Genomic DNA, 21,162 nt, shown 5'->3' with positions numbered 1-21,162 from the left:
TCTTTCACCCTATGCCCCTGTTACCTAGCAGTAAAATAGGTACCTGGGTGTTAGTCAGCTGTCACGGGCTGCTTCCTGGGGGTGGAGGCCTGGTCGAGGACCGGGCCGCGGGGACACTAAAAAAGCCCCGAAATCATCTCAAGATAACCTCTAGAAGATAACCTCCATGCGGGTCTCTGTTCTTCCAATCTATCTTCCCATGGTTGAAGTCTCCCATAATTAGTAGTCCAGATCCATTCCTGCTAACAGAAGCTGCTCTTTCTATTATGTTAATGGTGGCCATGTTGTTTCTATCATATTCCTGTCTAGGTCTTCTGTCATTTGGTGGTGGATTATATATGACTACGACTATAATTTTTTTCCCCCCATTTGTTACGGTACCTGCCATGTGTGTGTGTGTGTGTGTGCAATTACCTAAGTGTAATTACCTAAGTGTAGTTACAGGATGAGAGCTACGCTCGTGGTGTCCCGTCTTCCCAGCACTCTTTGTCATATAACGCTTTGAAACTACTGACGGTCTTGGCCTCCACCACCTTCTCCTCTAACTTGTTCCAACCGTCTAACACTCTGTTTGCGAAAGTGAATTTTCTTATATTTCTTCGGCATCTGTGTTTAGCTAGTTTATATCTATGACCTCTTGTTCTTAAAGTTCCAGGTCTCAGGAAATCTTCCCTATCGATTTTATCAATTCCTGTTACTATTTTGTATGTAGTGATCATATCACCTCTTTTTCTTCTGTCTTCTAGTTTTGGCATATTTAATGCCTCTAACCTCTCCTCGTAGCTCTTGCCCTTCAGTTCTGGGAGCCACTTAGTACCATGTTTTTGCACCTTTTCCAGTTTGTCGATGTGCTTCTTAAGATATGGGCACCACACAACTGCTGCATATTCTAGCTTTGGCCTAATAAAAGTCGTGAACAATTTCTTTAGTATATCGTCATCCATGTATTTAAAAGCAATTCTGAAGTTAGAAAGCGTAGCATAGGCTCCTCGCACAATATTCTTTGTGGTCCTCAGGTGATAATTTTCTATCTAGAACTACCCCTAGATCTCTTTCTTTATCAGAATTATTTAAAGATTTCTCACATAATATATAGGTTGTGTGGGGTCTGTTCTCCTATTCCACATTCCATAACATGGCATTTATTAACATTAAATTCCATTTGCCAAGTGGCGTTCCATGTACTTATTTTGTCCAGGTCTTCTTGAAGGGCATGACAATCATCTACATTTCTTATCCTTCCTATTATCTTAGCATCATCAGCAAACATGTTCATATAATTCTGTATACCAACTGGTAGATCATTTATGTAGACAATAAACATCACTGGTGCAAGAACTGAACCCTGTGGTACTCCACTTGTGACATTTCTCCAGTCCGATACATTGCCTCTGATCACAGCCCTCATTTTTCTATCAGTCAGAAAATTTTTCATCCATGTTAGAAGCGTACCTGTCACTCCTCCAATATTTTCCAGTTTCCAGAACAACCTCTTATGTGGAACTCTGTCGCAAGCCTTTTTTAGGTCCAGATAGATGCAGTCAACCCAACCATCTCTTTCCTGTAATATCTCTGTTGCTCGATCATAGAAACTGAGTAAATTTGATACACAGGCTCTTCCAGATCGAAATCCATACTGTCTGTCTGATATTATATTATTTCGGTCCAGGTGTTCTACCCATTTAGTTTTAATTATTTTTTCCAATATTTTGACTATTACACTTGTCAATGATACCGGTATATAATTAAGGGGGTCTTCCCTGCTTCCACTTTTGTAGATTGGAACTATGTTAGCCTTTTTCCACACATCAGCTACAACTCCTGTATACAGGGATGCCTGAAAAATCAGTTGAAGAGGAATGCTGAGCTCAGGTGCACATTCTCTCAGAACCCATGGTGAAACTCCATCTGGACCAACTGCTTTGTTCTTATTTAGCTCTTTGAGCATTTTTTCCACTTCGTCTCTAGACACCTGTATGTGCTCTATGTTGTTCTCTGGAATTCTTATTGTATCTGGTTCCCTGAAGATTTCATTTTGTACAAACACACTTTGGAACTTTTCGTTTAATGTTTCACACATTTCCTTTTCATTTTCCGTGAATCTAATTCCCATTTTCAACCTCTGAATATTATCCTTTACCTGCAATTTGTTGTTTATGAATTTATAAAATAGACCTGGTTCTATTTTATATTTGTCTGCAATCCCTTTTTCAAAATTTCTTTCTGCCTATCTCCTCACTGCTGTAGTTGTTTCTCGCATCTTTGTATCGCTGGTATGTTTGGGGGTTCGGCCTCTTCCTGTATTGATTCCATTTTTGTGTCTTTTGGTCTCTGGCCCTCTCGCACTTTCTGTTGAACCAATCCTGTTTCCTTGTTCTGCTTCTCTGTTTTGGTATAAATTTTTTTGTGCCTTTATCATATATTTCACAAAACCTGACATACATCTCATTCACTTCCTTGCCTAGCAACAAGTCTGTCCAATTATACTCACTAAAAAAATTTCTAAGGTTGTAATAATGTCCTCTCCTAAAGTCAGATTTTTCATTTGCGTCGACCGTCATATTTTCTTCCAGATTATAACGCATTGCATACTTTATTCCCAAAAAGACATGGTCACTTTTACCCAAGGGAGAAAGGTACTGAATGTAAAATATTTCTTCCTCCTTCCTGGTAAATATCAAATCTAGCATGGAGGGGACGTCCCCTTCCCTCATCCTCGTAGCTTGTTTAACATGTTGATACAAGAATGTTTCCAGGATGAGGTCTACAAATTTACAGGTCCAGAAATCTTCTGTTTTAGCTTCACATGCTTCCCAGTCTATGGATTTCAAGTTGAAGTCGCTGACTATCAACAGTCGTGAACTATCGTTATCCGCTCTCGCTATGATCTCTCTCATTATTGTTATAAGACCTCGTTTACTGTCTAGCTCCTCCTTTGACCATGTGCTGCTTAGCGGTGGACTATATGCATTTATGATCATTAGTTTATCATCCTCATGGTAGATCTCTAGTGCTATTATGTCAACTTCTTGTGGATTGGCAGTCACTATTTCGTTTACCTTTAGGTGTTCTTTCACCAGCACAGCAACGCCACCGCCTTACCTGATTTTTCTGTCCCGTCTCCAAATTGAGTAGCCCCTTGGGAATATGACCTCATTTAAAATAGCATCTTCAAGTTTTGTCTCCGTGAGTGCAACAATGTCTGGTGTCTGCAGCTGTATTATATCACTTAACTCCAGTATCTTTGATCTTACTCCATCTATGTTGGTGTATGCAATCTTGAGGAACTTGTTCCCCCTCTTCTTATTTTTCACTCCCCCTTTCTCTAATGATTTTGTTGGTTTGCCTTTATGTACCACTTTACTGGCCTGCCTACCCCTATCACTTTGTAGAAAAAAGAATTGATTTCTTCTTCATTCCTGCTCTCATTTAAATGTTTTGCCTCGGCGAGGTTCAGTTTCAGCTTCTCTCTATCTTCTTTTGAAAGATCTCGTCTTAACGACCACACTTTCCCATCCTCATCACTTTGTAATTTTCTAGCATTCCTTAGTACTTCTTCCATCTGTTTGGTACCATTTAGGGTGATCCTCAAAGCTCGATCTTTCCCTTTTACATATCTGCCTATTCTCAAGTAGTCGCAGACATTCTCTATGGTTGTAAGATCTTCCACGAGGCCAACAATTTTATCTACTACTTTTGCTTCTTCTACAGCTGTTTCTGACCTAGATGTTATCTCCTTTTCCTTGCAGCCAAAAATGATCAGGAACTTACTCCGATCAACTGTGTTTTGCACTAACTTCGGGTTAGATGCCAATTCTTTCCTCACTTCTAGCATAATGTTTGTTTTATCTTGGTTGCTTCAGTGTTTGACTTCCTTTACTGCTTCTTCTATTTTTTCCTTCTCCTTGGCCACTTGTGCATAAGTGAGTTGCATATCTATCTTGCACTGTTCTATTCCCTGTGTAACTTCCTCCATCTGTGCTAACAAAAGCTGTTTCTCCTGTTGAAATTCCTTACCTAACCTAACATGTGCGCACATGTGTATGTGCATACACGTGTGTAACATACCTTGTGTGTATGTGTATATGTGTGTGTGTATGTGTATATACATAATGTGTATGTGTACCTTTTCTTTTGGAGGGGGGGCTCTGTTCCTTTCTCTGTTGATGGGGCACTGGGGGAGTAGCTTGCTCTGTTGACTCTCACATGGTCCCGCAGTTAGTGGGCGCTTTTGGTTGTCTTCCAGCCTCTGGCGGCGGCAGTGGACGGCTTCTTCCCCTTTGGGGGGTTCAGGGTTGGAGGGGTGGGCTTCTTCCCCTGCGCTTCGTCATGTCATCTTAGTGGGTGCGTTGGACGTGGTTGATCCGCGCCATCCTTCTGGGGTTCCCATCTGCTCTTTGCAGACATGGGCCTGTCGAATCTGCAGTTCTTCTGGACTTCTTCAGTCTGCGCCCTGGATTCTATGCCCTCATCGGAGGACTTTTGTGTCCTGTCTGGCTTCTGTTGGGGCCGGGTGCCTGGATGGTGGCCCTGGACCTCCAGGTCAATTCTTGGCACATTCCTCTCCAGTTTTCTGGGACTGGCACAGTTGGTGGCGGGCTTCATGCTTGCCGCTTTTGTTGCCTTCCCTATTTTGTAATTGGCACTTGGTGTATTTTTGCATCTTTACCAGATCTTGGTGCCCTGTCTGAGTCTGCTTGGGATTCGGTGCCTGGCCTACCTCGACGACTGGCTGGTGTGGGCTCCCAGTCGATCCGCTTGTCTGCTCGCCAGGGGTGTGGTTCTTTCCAGATCACCAGGTTTCCTGGTGATCTGGAGGCCATTCCATCTGTTTCCGTCCCGGGTTCGGACCTGGCTGGGCCTTCTTTAGGGCTCTTGGGCCGCTCCTTGTCTTTCCCTCCAGAAGTGTTGCTGCGGCTTTGGTCCCGCCTTCGGCTGTTCATGAGGGGGTCCCGGGTTGCTCAGCGGTTGCTCGAGCAGTTGTGTGGGAGTCTGAACTTCGACGTGCTGGTCTGACTGCGGGGTGGGGTTTGGCTTCGGCGTCTGTTTGGTTCCTTTGGAGATTCCCCTTCCGCCTCTCTTGCAATCGTTGGGTTCGTTCCTCCAGGGATCTTGTGTTGGTGCTGCGTCACCAACTTCCTCTTTGGGGTTTTCGGGTTTCCGTGCCTTGGCACCTCCCCGAGCCTTCGCTCGATGTGTTCAAGGACAGGTCATCTCTTGGCTGGGGCTTTGTGACCAGTGCTCACCAGGTCGGCCGGGGATGGTGGGGTCTGTCCGTCCATCTGGGCTCACAGCACGGTTTGGGAGTTTGTGGCCGTTTGGTTTGCGCTTCAGAGGGTTTGGGTCACTCGGTGCTCTACCATTTAGCTCCGTTCGGACTGTTCTCTGGCGGTTCTTTGCCGGAACCACAGGGTTTCTCTTAGGTGTTGACCTTTGGGGTTGGTTCCTTAGTGTGGCTCGTTTGCTGGATTCTCGGGGGTTTGGCTAACCGGGAGGTTCATGTCCGAGGTGTGTCCTGTGTCCTGGCGGACAACTGTGTCCTCTGTCTGGCAGACAAATTCCTCTGTTTGCGGATTGGCCAGTCATCGCCAACTCGTTTTGTTGGCTCTGCCGGACGTATGGACTCCTGGCCATGGATGTCTTCGAGTTGGCATGGTCTAGGCATCGCTCCTTTTTATGTGGCGCCCTTTTGGAGAGTCCCCGGTAGGCCCATAAGAGCTCCATACACATGACTGATGCCAAAGTCTGACATTAGCATATCTGCTTAGTAAGCTCCAGGGAGCCTCCGGGGCTCACCCAGAAAATGGCGTTTCATTACATTCAATGCTCTTTTTTTTTTTTTTACCTGTCACAGGTGTGGCATCTGTATAGTAGGTATATAAGAACATGTCCATATATGAATGGAACGTTGTCAAAATTTTCACACACAATCGGTGAAGAACTTTTGGAGATTACAACGTGTATTGCTCCAACAGATGGCGCTGCTTTTTTTTTTTTTTTTAAAGTGTGTTTATACTTGTCACAAATGAGGCATATACATAGTAGGTATATAAAAATGCGTACCTATTCAAGTGCAATGTTGTAAAAATTTCAAAGCAATCGGTAAAGAGGTTACGAAGATTTCCCCTCGCATGAAAAACACAGTTTAAAAAAAAAGAGCATATTTTTTTGCGTCAAAGATGTGACATCTATATGGTATGTACAGTATATAAAAACCTGTTCGGATGCGAATGGAATGTTGTGTGAAAATTTCAAAGCAATCTGTGAAGAACTTTCGGAGATTAGCCATTTTGAATAAACGAACATTTCCATTTTTATTTATATAGATTAGTTATTGCTTTGAAGATAAAATTAATAGCAAGACAAGAAATCATATTAAAAAGTACTTTTCTGGGGGGAGCCCCGTCGGCTCCCCGGAGCTTTACCGGCTGATATGCTAATGTCAGACTTTGGCATCAGTCATGTGTATGGAGTTCTAGGGCCTACCGGGGACCACGAGCCAGAACCTGGCCCCCCTCAGAGAGGCAAGGGGAGCAATGGCCTATAGAAACCCCCGTGTGGTTGGAAGCATTCTATGTCTGCCATCGACCGGGTCAAGCATCCAGAAAGGTAAGCATTCCAAAACAAACCCCTATTCTGGTGAAAATTGCTACCTAAGCCGAACTAGTGAATAGAACTCTTCAACAGAAAACACGGAAACTAGTATGACGTCATACGTCACCGCGCCGCTGTCTGCGCAGCTCCCCCCTCCCCGGGAGGGGGAAGGGGGAGCCCCAGACCTCCCACGCCGGCTATCCACCCATCAGTTCTTCGGCTGATGCTATAGGCAATGGTTATGTGCTCCGGCTCCAGTGGTTGTTTCAGCACTGTACCTAGAGTGTGGTGTCTGTTTTCTAGGTGGTGCGTGAGCCGGGTGTGATTCTTCAGTACTCGGGCTGCATGCGCCTAGGGTTCCCTTCCCTAGGTGCCCTGTAAGTACTGCCCTTGGGGCTTGGGGCCACCTTCCACAAGTTCCTTGGGTCCTGCCCCTGCTTGGCCGTTTACCGCTTGGTTTTCGGCCGCTCTTTGTGTGCTCGGGTGTTCTGTCTCCCTTGTTCGCCTTAGAGTAAGGGGCAGTGTTTGCACTGGTGGGGCACGGGGTACTGTGCAGCTTGTCTTTACCAATCATAGCGGCCGGCTCTGTTCCGCTTGGGTACGCTGTCCTCTTGCGGGGTTTTCTTTTTCTTTTGTTTATATACCTGGTGGGGGGGTCTGCCTTCGTTCTTGCCCCTTGTGTCCCTTGTGTTCTGAGTATTTCTGGTGGTACCCCCTGCTAGGTCCCCGTGAGTGTACACGTCCCGGGGGTTCAGCTCTTAGAAAGTTGTTTGGTAGCTTGGGTGCCGGTTAGCAGTACCCTGCCTGGGATTACCTGAGCGCGAGTCCTCTTAAAGTAAACGCTCGGGACCCTGGGAAACCCCTGGGGGCGCGCGGGTCCGATGGATGTGACCCCAGAGCCCCCCCCTCGCTTCCAGCGAGTTTGAGGGTTGCTCTCACCTTTTGTCTCTGGGTGCCTCTCTGTTTTGCCTCCGTCTGCTGCCTGTGGGGTCGGTGACACCTTCGACCCGGTGTCCTGCGAGTTTGGTTGCTCGTTGTGGCTCGGTTACCCAGTTGTGCTAACAAAGCGGGTGCGGGCAGCAGGGGCGTTGCACTTGAGCCTTGGTGGTGGCAACGTTCTCGTGGTTTCCTCCCCGGGAGCCCCGGGGCTGCCCCGTTGTATTTCGTTTTGGGACTTAGGGGTGTTGGTTGCTTCGGTTCCATCCACGCCCCCTTGTCTTTCCCCTGGTTCACCCTTCCTGCCTGTATCCGGTTCCTTACCGTCTGTAGGTTCAGGGCGGGGTGTTTGGTGGTGTTGAGACTCGGGCAGTCTCGGGGAATTCCCCTTCCGGGGTAGTGACGGGGGCATTTGGGCCTGTTCCTCCAGCCGTGTTGTATGAGTCTGCCAGTGGGCTCCCTTCCTTAGTGTTTTCACGGCTGCCCCGGTTTTCTGGTACGGCCGGGGCTTTGGGGGAACGGCTCGGCCCCGGGGCCTGTCGTGTAGGTTCCCGGGGCTGGGGAGGGGCTGACTTGGGGGGGCCTTGGCCCCGTTAGACCCCGTGGGGGGTTTTATCCCCCTCTCGGCGGGGCTTGTGGTTACGCGGAGTGGGGTCTTTCCTCCCCACTCGCCGTACGTGCTGTTGGACGTCGGCCCCTCCCCGGGCTCGGTTCCTTGGCCTTTGAGTCGGTTGGTTCCGTCCTGTGGGTGGATGTTTCCTCCCCCGCTTTTTGGGACGGTGTTTTTGTCATGTTTCCCCGTTCGATGGGGTTCTGCGTGACTTTTGATCTCGGGTGCGCCTGCGCCTTCGTGTGCCTTCGGGACTAGTGTTGGCTTCTGTGTTCTCGAGGGTACGGGAAGGTTTTTCGCTACTTCCCGCATTATTGGAACGTCTGTCGGCTCCTAGTACTTGTCGCCCTGTTGGGCTACTTGTCGCCCTGTTGGGCTACTTGTCGCCCTGTTGGGCTACTTGTCGCCCTGTTGGGCTACTTGTCGCCCTGTTGGGCTACTTGTCGCCCGGTTGGGCTACTTGTCGCCCGGTTGGGCTACTTGTCGCCCGGTTGGGCTATTTGTCGGCCGTTTGGGCTACTTGTCGCCCGTTTGGGCTACTTGTCGCCCGTTTGGGTTCCCTTTTTTTGGGCTCTTTGCTTCTTTGGCCGGTTTTATTGTTCCTGCTTCCTCTTTTGGCTCTTTTTCTCGTGCAATAGTCCTGGCTGGCGCCTTCCCGCAGGGAGGGTGTGCGGTTCGGCCAGCGTGTTATGCGCATGCGCCGTGGAGTTTGTTTTGGTCTGGGCGATGGTTCAGTGCTGGGGTTTTGTGCCCTTTTTTGCTACAGTGCTTCGCCTCTCGTTCTTCTCCCTGGCTGCGGTATGTGCCCCTTTGCGCCAGGGGTGTCCTGGTTCCCAGTTGTGGGGAGGACACCGCGGTTTTCTGTGTCATGGGTGTGGACCGCCTCCTTCGCCTCTCCCTGTTCTCCTGCGGGTCCGGCTCTGGCGTCTTCACCTGGCGGTGCTCCCAAGTTCTTCTGGGCACGGTTGAGTCGTGTCAAGTTCGAGCCACCATTCGCCAGGTGAGTTTCTGCGGTCTGGCGTCTTTTGGCCGGGCGCTGGATGCGGCGGTGTTCATATACCTGTCTTTATTTAGGTATAATTTTGTACGACTGAGACCGTTCGCACACCAGTGACTGTCCCTTTATCACCCCTTCCTGTCCCCCTCATGTGCATGTCCAACCCATGCTGGAGTCGTTCAGGGGACCCTCCTTTTTTAATGTTGTGAGGTGTGGGGGTTGTAGGGTTGGTTCTGTACTCACCTGGTGAGGCTCCTGGCTGTGCTTGCAGGATTTGAGCTCTGGCTCTTGGGTCCCGCCTATCTGGTAGAACTTGCGGGATAGTACCAGTGGAGTGCAGTGGTGCTATTGGCACTTTTGGGGAACACTGTATTACCATCAGTGGTCTGTGCTTGTTACACGACCTACTTGCGAGCATAAGCCTTCTTGCTGGTTCGTCCGTGGACTTCCAGGGCGCACTGGCCTGTTTTCGTATGGCAGTTCCGGCCCGTCCTGGTTGTGGGGGTATGTGGGCCGGTGGACTGCTCCTAGCAGCTGCCTGGTGGGCCATCCTCTGGCCGGTCTGGCCTGACCTTGGGCCGGGCTTGAGGTGTAAAAGAGCTCCCAGTACCTCATCCAGCAGGTATCGAGCGGGGTTTCTCCGCCGTCGGTCGCCTGGTGCAGGTTTCTGGGCCTGCAGGGTTTTGTCGTGTCTCCGTTGGCCCTGTCTGGGGTCTGCCTGCTCCGTTCTCTGCCTTTGCAGAGGGGAGTTGCTATTTACATGTTGCATGTTGCAGTGGTGCCTGTTGCTGCTGCTGCTGCACGTGAGCATTGGTACCGTGTTTCACGGTGGCGTGTCCTTGTTCCTGTGTCCGGTTGTGGAGTGGCGCTTTGCTGCCGTTTTGTGCCTGGGGATTGCGTGGGGTTTTTGTCCCTGCCTGATTGTCCACCCCTGGTTGTTCTCCTGGTTTTTTTTTTTTGTGCTTCTGCTCTTTCTTCCTGCCTCTTCTGCAGCAGGAATGTTCTGCGTGTGTTCTTAGGCGTTTGTCAGCCTGTGTCCTGTGATGTGCTTCTTTGTCTCGGTCTGTTGCAGTTGTTCGTGCCCCTTGGTTCGGGTCCTGTTCTGGCGGCGACCCTTCCGCCTTCTTTGGTTTTCCTAGCTTGCCCGGCCGGTTGTTGTTGTTTTATTTTTTTGGGGGGGTTCTTGCGATGTCTCGCGTCGGACCCGTCGTTTCTGAACTCCTGGCGGGCTTGCATGCTTCGGAGTTTTTCTGTTCGGCAGACGTTCCATCTTCTTGTGCCGCCTGGGTTTCGGTGGTCGCGCCCGAGATCTTCTCGCGGCTCCGCCTTTTTCCTGGGCTCGGGGGGGCCTTGTCGGGGCTGCTTATGTTCTGCCTCGTGGTCTCGCCTCCGGTTGGTGGTCGGGTGGCTTCGTGGTAGGTGTCCCACCTGCGTGCTTTCTTGGCGGCAGTATGGGGTATTTTGGCGGTCCTTCCTTTTCCTGTCCCTTCTTCGGTGGGTCCTTCTTGTTGGCTTGGTTTACTCTCGGCTTGGTTTTCTAGTGGGGGTTGGGGGCCGTCGTCTTGCCACATACTGTCGCCTCTTTTCGTGCGGCGCAGGCGGAGCCGCTTCAGCTTGCTTTCGGTCTTGGTGTTGCTTCTGCACCGTTAGTCAGCTGTCTTGTGCGTCATTTCACCTCCGGCCTGTTCGTGCGCCGCTTGCACCATCCTGGTCTCTGGTCAGCGTGCTCTGTCTTCTCCTCGGTTGGTAGTGCCCCTTCGGTTCCGGTGTGTTTTTTCGTCGGCTCTTTCCTTTGGGCCTTTGCCTCTGGGGGTCGGTTCGCTGTGTTTTCTTGCTCCTTCGGTTTTAGCGTTTTGGTTGTTTGATGGCAGCAGTCTCCATCTTTTCTGGCGCGGGGTGGGGCTGCTGCATTCTGGAGGGGTCCAGGATTTGTTGGTGCTTTGTTGGTCGGGCCGGGGGTGTGTCGTTTTTGTGTTCAGTGGCGGCCCTCTGCTGTTGTTTGCGTGCCACGGCGTTTGGGTCCGGAGCGCGTTTTGCGTTGATCCGGTTCTGTTCTTCCCGGTTCGCGGGTGATGGTGTCCCGGGTGGTCAGCCGTGTTCTTGCGGCTACGCTGCCTGTGTTCTTCCCTCATGCCTGTGGCGTTCGTGGCTTCGCTGCTCTCGCTGCCGTCTGGGCGACGTGGCCTTGCAGTCTTTCGGGCATGGATTTTTGGTGTTCGTGCAGGGGCCTTGCTGCTCGTGGTTCTCGTGTTGTTCCCGGGATTTTCGGGGCTGTGGCGCCTTGGGTTGGCGTTTGCTGCCGGTTGTCTCGCCTCCTTGGGGGGTGCGTGGTGTCCGCCTCCCGGTTTTGTCCCTTTGACCTTCCTCTGTGGGTAGTTAGCTCCGGGGAGCCGACGGGGCTCCCCCCAGAAAACCAGCGTTGAATGTAATGAAACGCCATTTTCTGGGTGAGACCCGGAGGCTCCCCGGCAACCCTCCCTCCCTCCGGTCGGCGTTTTTCGCGTGTTTTGACATCCAGCCTCAGAACTGATGGGTGGATAGCCGGCGTGGGAGGTCTGGGGCTCCCCCTTCCCCCTCCCGGGGAGGGGGGAGCTGCGCAGACAGCGGCGCGGTGACGTATGACGTCATACTAGTTTCCGTGTTTTCTGTTGAAGAGTTCTATTCACTAGTTCGGCTTAGGTAGCAATTTTCACCAGAATAGGGGTTTGTTTTGGAATGCTTACCTTTCTGGATGCTTGACCCGGTCGATGGCAGACATAGAATGCTTCCAACCACACGGGGGTTTCTATAGGCCATTGCTCCCCTTGCCTCTCTGAGGGGGCCAGGTTCTGGCTCGTGGTCCCCGGTAGGCCCTAGAACTCCATACACATGACTGATGCCAAAGTCTGACATTAGCATATCAGCCGGTAAAGCTCCGGGGAGCCTCCGGGTCTCACCCAGAAAATGGCGTTTCATTACATTCAACGCTGGTTTTATGCTATTACTAAACAATGAGAACTTGGAGTTTGATTACTCTCTTTTATAATTTATTTTGTAAGTTTAGGAGATACTCTATATAAACACTAAACTAACATATTAGACATGTGAAAATTATTTTGATGTTTAATTTGTTAGTTTTAGTTTAATAATAGTCCAGTTGGACAGAAGTCGTTAACGTCTCTTGTCTTGTATGTGCGTTTAGTGCTCATTTGTTTTGGCCCTAGTAGTGCGAATTTCTAAATATTTAAATTTTGAGGTAAATGTTTTACATATGTGACTTTATAGGGATGGAGGGAGGGAGCGGGGGTGCACGCAACAAAACAAACAAACTGGTACTGTACATTAAGAGTGAGCAGCTTCCCCTTTTGGGTATCTTGTCCGTGGAAAAAGCAAAGTAGATTAGGGTGGACAGAAATATATAATTATCTCTTCTCCAATGTGTAATGTTAGTACTATATTCAAGGATAAGAGGCTGTTCATTGATTTTAGTTGGTATTGTGATGACTATCTAAACAAGTTGTAAATATATGCTTCAAGAGTTTCTTCAATACTTAGTGGCTGCAATGTCTTGGAGTTACACTACAGGAGGAAGAGCATTATTCAAAGGGGTCCAAGGTATCATAGCACTAAATAGAGCACGTGCATAAATATTTGCAAAACAATCATTTGTAAAGAACCCAATTAACACATACAAAATGAGGGTGATGACATTTTGGTGTGCCCTGGATCCTATCAATGGTTCAGGTGGTCCCTCACACCCTCCTCATACCCCAGCCTCGGGTCCCTGATGGTTCAAGGGGATGGACGGGGGTCCCTCACACACCCTCCTCATATCCCAGCCTCGGATCCCTGATGGTCCAAGGGTTTGGGTGGGGTCACTCTCACACACTACTCATATCCCAGCCTCGGGTCCCTGATGGTCCAAGGGTTTAGGTAGGGGACACTCACACTTCAGGACTAACAAAAATGTTGTCACTTTTATTTCATACTTGTTGGCCATGTTATATCTTTCAGCCACATTATTGTAACCTATTATCTGCATAATCATTGGTTATCAAAAGTATATTTTAGGTACACGGTCTTGAACACACAGCATCATCATCATGCTTTAATCACTGCACTGCTCACCTGGTTTTGGCAAAACTGCATAGTGCAATTGTCAAGGACATATTTTTGTTTTTATAAATGTTCAGGTAATGTCAAAATGTTTCCAAACTCAACCATTTTCATTTCAAAACATTGATGAAAACATAAAAACACATTAAAATATAGCCTGATTATAAAAAATAGCACTGCACATTACAGTGGTTAATAAATGTAGTGTGTGTTCATATATTTTGTTTCATTCATACATTTTCCTAGTGTTAATAATTCACTTCTTGCAATGTGCTAAACAGATGAGAAAGATGATGCCCACCTTGTCCTCGCTCAGAGGGAGATAGAGGCAGCGCGTGAAAATACCTTGAAAGAGGGTGAAGATGATACTGAGGGCAGTACATGCCAGGAGGATGTTATCCTTGCTCTTACACCTTTATTTTTCAAGGAGAAACATAGCATCACAACCAGAACACTGTTCAGGGTATGTTTGTGCCCCTCATGATATTGTGGATATATACATTATAATATATCAAATTTAATTATGTATTATATTTACGTGTGTATGCATGTATGTATATATTGTATTTATATATATAGTATTTGTACCAGTATGTGTATGCATAAAAGTAACCACAAGGAAAGCTAAATTAAAAATTTGAGTGTTTCTGTGGAGAGCCCCTTCGTCTCCCCGAAGCTATACCAGGCTGATATGTATATATTAGACTGTAGCAACAATCAATCAATGGAGTTCTAGTCTACCAGGGACCACGAGCCAGAACCTGGCCCCCCTCAGAGGCATGAGGAGCAATGGCCTATTGACACCTCCATGTAATTGGTAGCAGCCTGTCTGCCATCTACCAAGTCAGGCACCCAGAATGGTAGGAATCCCAAAAACAAATTACAGCTGGTTAAAAATTGTACACCAAAAGCCAAATGAGCAAGCAGAACTCCCCAGTCACAAAACAAGCAAACAACCATGACGTCACCACAGTCGCTGCACCACTGTCTCCACAACTTCCCCCTCTCCGGGAGGGGGAAAGGGGGGGGGTCCCAGACCTCTCGCACCAGCTGAGAGTGTAATTACCCGAGTGTTACCTAAGTGTAGTTACAGGATGAGAGCTACGCTCGTGGTGTCCCGTCTACCCAGCATTCTGTCATATAACGCTTTGAAACTACTGACGGTCTTGGCCTCCACCACCTTCTCACCTAACTTGTTCCAACCGTCTGCCACTTTGTTTGCGAAAGTGAATTTTCTTATATTTCTTCGGCATCTGTGTTTAGTTAGTTTAAATCTACGAAGAGTTCTTGAAGTTCCAGGTCTCAGGAAATTTGCCCTATCAATTTTATCAATTCCAATTTTTCTCCTGTCTTCAAGCTTTTGCATATTTAATGCCTCTAACCTCTCCTCATAGCTCTTGCCCTTCAGTTATTGGAGCAACTTAGTAGCATGTCTTTGCACCTTTTCCAGTTTGTTGATGCGCTTCTTAAAATATGGGCACCACACAATTGCTGGATATTCTAGCTTTGGTCTAACAAGTCGTGAACAATTTCTTTAATATTTCGCCATCCATGTATAATTCTGAAGTTTAGAAAGCTTTGCATAGGCTCCTCGCACAATGTTCTTTATGTGGTCCTCAGGTGATAGTTTTCTATCTAGAACCACCCCTAGATCTTTCTTTATCAGAATTCTTTAAAGATTTCTCACATAATTTATATGTTGTGTGGGGTCTTTGTTCCCCTATTCCACATTCCATAACATGGCATTTATTCACATTAAATTCCATTTGCCAAGTGGTGCTCCATATACTTATTTTGTCCAGGTCTTCTTGAAGAGCATGACAATCATCTAAGTTTCTTATCCTTCCTATTATCTTAGCATCATTAGCCAACAAACAAACAAATCCAGGGATCCCATCACAATGGTTGTACTCTTCAAGTCACTTGTTGAAGTACTCCCATCTTGAGTACTGCTCAGTACCGAGTTTGTTTTGGTTCGGGTGGTGTGCGCAAGTGCCGGTGTTCTCCATCCATTTTCTCTAGAGTGCTTTGCCTCTCACTCTTCTCATTCTCCAGTCCGTGCCCCATTTCTCCTGGGCATGTTCTGGAGTGCCGCTATGGGGAAGACGCCAGGTTTTCCCTGTGTTTTGGGTGGTGGCCGCCTTCTTCGCCTCTCCCCTCCTCTTCTGCATGAGTGGCTCTGGCCTGCTTCCGCGGGTGGTGCTCCCGGTTTTCTCGGCTGCGGGTGCACGATACCCTAGCCACCTCCGGCGGCACCAACCTTGTAAAATTGTCATGACCCTTCTGTGCCTATGTTCTGCAGGTGAGTTTATGCGGTCTGGCGTCTCCTTCGTTCAGGCACTGGTTCGTTTTTTGGGGGTACGAATGGGAGTACATACGTTCATGAGAACATTGAACATACAAACAGGGATGCCTGCAGCAGGCCTATTGGCCCATACTTGGCAGCTCTTGTTCCTAACCTCCCGATTCGAATGTCAGGACACGGGTGATTGCAGGAGGCCTCTTGGCCCATACGAGGCGGCTCCTGACTATGCCCAACTAGTCCCTCTCCTATGCATGTCCACCCATGCTTGAATTTCGGGGCCCCACCTCCGCCGTGTTCCAAGGTGCACAGGTGGAGGTGCCCGATATTTGGTACATGTTCCGGTGTTGAGAGTGTTATGTGGTGATGTTTTGCTGTGGTTTTGATACTGCGGTTGCATGTTAGGGTATGGTTGTGGCGTTTTGTTCAGCCCTTCAGTGCTTCTTCCTGGGGCCTTCCTTGTTTGGGTTCTTTGTTCCCAGGATTTTCTGGGTCCCTCATTCCTTGCCGGTCTTGCTGTACCAGGCTTAGCTTTTCCATGTACATTGGATTCTCTGTACTCCCCTAGTTGTCCTCATCTAGATGTGCTTGCTGGGGATGAGCTTTAGCTCTTAGTCCCGCCTCTCGCCTGTCATTCGACTTCTGTACGGCTTCTTGAGCCTTCTAGGCTCTTTTATCTGCACTTGACGCAGGGTGTGGGGTTGGCCTCCGCCACATCCCTTCCTCATGCATTCCTATTGTCTCTTATTCTGACACTGGTATGCTTCTTCCTCTCTTTTCTATGGCTCATTTGGGCATTCAGTTCAACATGTTTTCCCCGTTCTGTGTGCCCCATGTGTTCCTTGGCTTGTATTTCTCTACCCTGTTGCTTCCTCTGAGGATTTTGCTTGTGGTGGTCATGTCCCCTCTGGATCTTCAGTCTCCTAATGACGTGTTGGGACATATCCAGTGGCTTTTGGTGGTGGTCCTGTCCCTTCATTCCTGTTTGCTGCCTACCTTTTTTGTTCCTCGGCTTCCTTTTGTCCTACACATTGTGTGTTTTGTTTGTGCCTTTTGGCTCTCCTATTGCCAGGTTTCGATTCTGGTTCCTGGCTTTCCCAGCCTGTTGGCATTTTTGGAATCTCGCGGTGTCCCTTCTCTGGAGTCGGTCAGGGTCTTTGTCTCCAACCTCTTGGCGGCTCGCTGGCGTTGGGATGTTTTTCGGTACGGCAGACGTTCTATCTCCTTCTTTGCTGGCTCGGGTTTCTGACTCTGCCTGCTCGGTGGTCGCACATGAGGTCTTCCCATGGCTCCGCCTCTTCCTCGGCTTGTTTGGCTCTGTCTCAAGTCTCGCCTTCTGTTGGTGGTCAGGTGACTTCGTTGCTGGTATCCCACCTGCGTGCTTCTTGTTGACGGCGGTGTTTTTTTTTTGTTTTTTGTTTTTTCGGCGGTCCTTCCTTTTCCTTCTGTCCCTTCTTGGGTGGCTGTGTTTTGTTGGCGTTGTCTTGTTCATCTCTTGTCGGGGTTCGGGGCCGTCATTTTGCCGCATACTGTTGTCTCGTATTGCGCGGCGCTGGCAGAGCCGCTTCCGCTTGCGTTCGATATTAATGTTACTTCTAAGCCATTCCGCAAGCTGTCTCGTATGTTGTTTCACCTCTGGCCTGCTCATGCGCCGCCTGTGATGTCCTGGTCATTGCACAGAGTGCTCTTTTCTTTCTTCTCCTTGGTTTATGGTGGCCCCTCCGATTCTGGTTTTCTGCTCCTTCGGTCGGGGCAGTACATTTGTTCGTCTGTAGCCGTCTCCTTCTTATCTGGTAAAGATTGAGACTGCTGCTTTCTAGAGGGGTCCTTGGGTTTTTGATGCATGGTTGGTTAGGCCGGGGGTGCATCGTGTCTTGTAGCCCGTGGCGGTTCTCCGCCGTTATTTGCGTGCCTGGGTTTCTTTGTCCGTGGACGCGTTTTGGGTTGCTCCGGTTTCCCTTCTTCCCTGTTCGCGGGTTCGGGTTTCCCAGGTCGTCTGCAGGATTCTTACGGCTAGCTAGCCTGCGGTCTATCCCCGTGCTCGTGACGTTCGTAAGTTCGCAACTCTTGCTGCCGTCTTTGGCAACGTGGCCTGGTTTGACATTTGGGCGCAGGGTTTTTTGGCAGTCGAATGGGGTCCTGGCTGCTCGTTATCTCATACACGTTCCGGGGCCTAGTCGGGCCTGTGTCGCCTTGGGTCGGCGGTTGTAGCCAGTTGTTTCGGTTTTGAGTTGCGGAGCAAAAAGCGACCGCCTCCCAGATGAGTCCCTCTACTTTCTTCTGTGGGTAGTTAGCAACGGGGAGCCGATGGAGCTCCCCCCCAGAAAACCAGCGTTGAATGTAATGAAACACCATTTCCTGGGTGTGACCCGGAGGCTCCCTAGCATCCCTCTCTTCCTCCGGTCGGCGGTTTTCACGTTTTTCATGACATTCAGCCTCAGAACTGGGGTGTGGATTGCCGGCGTGGGGATCTGGGGCTCCCCCTTCCCCCTCCCTGGGAGGGGGGAGCTGCGCAGACATTGGCGCGGTGACGTGTGACGTCATGCTAGTTTCTTTTTGGGGAGTTCTATCTGCTAGTTTGGCGTTAGGTAGCAATTTTATCCAGAATAGGAGTTTGTTTTGGGACACTTACTTTTCTGGGTGCCTGACCCGGTCGATGTCAGACATAAAATGCTTCCAACCACACAGGGGTTTCTATAGGCCATTACTCCCCTTGCTTCTCTGAAGGGGCCAGGTTCTGGCTCGTGGTCCCCGGTAGGTCCACAAAACTCTATACACATGACTGATGCCAAAGTCTGACAGTAGCATATCAGCCTGTATAGCTCCGGGGAGCCTCTGGGTCACTCTCAGAAAATGGCATTATATTACATTCAACGCTGGTTTTTATAGCTCTTTTATCGTAATAATGTTGCTAAACTAAATATATGACTCAAAAATATATAATTTGATGTAAATCCAATATTTAAGAGAAATTTGTTACTGGATCTGGCTTAACCCTTACACTGCTCAGGGGTCCTGGGGACATTTACACCCCTGTGCACAAGAAAAAAAAATTCAAAATATTTTTTTCATCTTCTAAACATGTTAATTTGTGTCCCCTGAGCACAGGAAAAATAAAAAAAAAATCGTAGGTGACATATTTTGGGCGCAATTGACCGAGGAAGTCTGGCAAAAAGTGGGCGTTGACAGACCGGTCGTCAGACCCGGTCAGCGTCACCCACGCTGACAGGTGGGAGTTGCCACAAAGATATTATTACCTAATTGTTTCAATGTCTCCGATTGATTTTTTCTTAGTTTTTTTTGCAGTAATATTATTCAATAGTGTGTGTTGTAATATATTTATATAATAAAAGTGGTGAATAATCGCTATACTCAAAAGTATGATGTGCATATTAGTGATTCAATTATTATGTTTATAAAACAATAAACAAATAGTTTTGCTGCTATTACACTCTATACACAGGTTATATATAAGTATCTGCATGTTTTGGTCACCATAATGAACCACTAAGTTGGTATTGAGAGTCGAAAAGCAACGAGGAGTTACCGCCACACACCAGCCAGCCACTCGCTGCCACTCCCTCAACACACGCACTAAACTTTCTTCCCCAACAATACCATTTGTGGTGTTATTACACTATATACAGATGTTATATATAAGTATGTATATATTTTGTTCACCACAACTGTACAGCTAAGCTGATATAGTTAGTTCAGGCACTAAGAGTCGTCGCTATACATAGATGGCGGCTGGCGGCTCCCTCACTCATTCAAGGTCACACGCACTAAACTTTCTCCACCAACAATACTGTTTGCAGTGTTATTACCCTATATACACATATTATATATAAGTATCTACATGTTTTATGCACCGTAACTGTACACCTAAGCTTGTAATGCGCCCAAAGAGCATAGTGGTCACCCTCTAAACAGCCAGACAAATCGTGCAGACGACGTCACCTCCGTCACCCATATGGCTCCTCCCAGCATAATCCTTTTGCTGGTATTACACTAATACACACATTATATATAAGTATCTACATTTGTGTCCACCATAGAGAACCGCTGACCTGGTATGGTCAAAGGTCAAAGGCCTGGTTAGGTCAAAGGAGGAGCTAGATAGTAAACGTGAAGGTCTTATAACAATAATGAGAGAGATTATAGCGAGAGCGGATAACGATAGATCACGACTGTTGATAGTCGGTGACTTCAACTTGAAATCCATAGACTGGGAAGCATATGAAGCTAAAACAGAAGATTTTTGGACCTGTAAATTTGTAGACCTCATCCTGGAAACATTCTTGTATCAACATGTTAAACAAGCTACGAGGATGAGGGAAGGGGACGTTCCCTCCATGCTAGATTTGATATTTACCAGGAAGGAGGAAGAGATATTTGACATTCAGTACCTTCCTCCCTTGGGTAAAAGTGACCATGTCTTTTTGGGAATAAAGTATGCAATGCATTATAAGCTGGAAGAAAATAAGGAGGTTGAAGCAGTTGAAAAACCAGACTTCAGGAGAGGACATTATGGTGACCTTAGAAATTTTTTTAGTGAGTATAATTGGACAGACTTGATGCTAGGCAAGGAAGTGAATGAGATGTATGGCAAGTTTTGTGAAATATATGATAAAGGCACAAAAAAATTTATACCAAAACAGAGATGCAGAACTAGGAAACAGGATTGGTTCAATAGAAATTGCGAGAGGGCTAGAGACCGAAAGACACAAAAATGGAATCAATACAGGAAGAGGCCGAACCCCCAAACATACCAGCGATACAAAGATGCGAGAAACAACTACACGGCAGTGAGGAGAGAGGCAGAAAGAAATTTTGAAAAAGGGATTGCGGACAAATGTAAAACAGAACCAGGTCTATTCTATAAATTCATAAACAACAAATTGCAGGTAAAGGATAATATTCAGAGGTTGAAAAGGGGAAATAGATTCACGGAAGATGAAAAGGAAATGTGTGAAACACTAAACGAAAAGTTCCAAAGTGTGTTTGTACAAAATGAAATCTTTAGGGAACCAGATACAATAAGAATTCCAGAGAACAACATAGAACACATAGAGGTGTCTAGAGACGAAGTGGAAAAAATGCTCAAGGAGCTCGGTAAGAACAAAGCAGCTGGCCCAGATGGCGTTTCACCATGGGTTCTGAGAGAATGTGCATCTGAGCTCAGCATTCCACTTCACCTGATCTTTCAGGCATCCTTGTGTACAGGAATCGTAGCAGACGGGTGGAAACAGGCTAACATAGTTCCAATCTACAAAAGTGGCAGCAGGGAAGACCCCCTCAATTATAGACCTGTATCATTGACAAGTGTAATAGTGAAAGTATTGGAAAAACTAATCAAAACTAAATGGGTAGAACACCTAGAGAGAAATGATATAATATCAGACAGACAGTATGGTTTTCGATCTGGAAGATCCTGTGTATCGAATTTACTCAGTTTCTATGATCGAGCCACAGAGATATTACAGGAAAGAGATGGTTGGGTTGACTGCATCTATCTGGACCTAAAAAAGGCTTTCGACAGAGTTCCACATAAGAGGTTGTTCTGGAAACTGGAAAATATTGGAGGGGTGACAGGTAAGCTTCTATCATGGATGAAAAATTTTCTGA

The 21,162-nt window shown here is 47.7% G+C and overlaps 1 protein-coding gene across 14 annotated transcripts in view; it reads left to right on the top strand.

The window, feature by feature from the left end:
* Nucleotides 1-21,162, top strand: part of LOC123757971 (serine/threonine-protein kinase 11-interacting protein) — a 230,940-nt gene that overhangs the window by 48,356 nt on the left and 161,422 nt on the right. For all 14 annotated transcript variants that reach the window (XM_045741990.2, XM_069338840.1, XM_045741994.2 and 11 more), the window contains one exon: nucleotides 13,514-13,695. In XM_045741990.2, the coding sequence (XP_045597946.2) occupies nucleotides 13,514-13,695 (182 nt within the window). The remainder of the gene's footprint in view (nucleotides 1-13,513; nucleotides 13,696-21,162) is intronic.

Source organism: Procambarus clarkii, chromosome 40 (assembly GCF_040958095.1).
Source record: "Procambarus clarkii isolate CNS0578487 chromosome 40, FALCON_Pclarkii_2.0, whole genome shotgun sequence".
NCBI lineage: Eukaryota > Metazoa > Arthropoda > Malacostraca > Decapoda > Cambaridae > Procambarus > Procambarus clarkii.
Note: the sequence above shows the minus strand (reverse complement) of the source record. Positions and strands in the feature narration are given on the sequence as shown.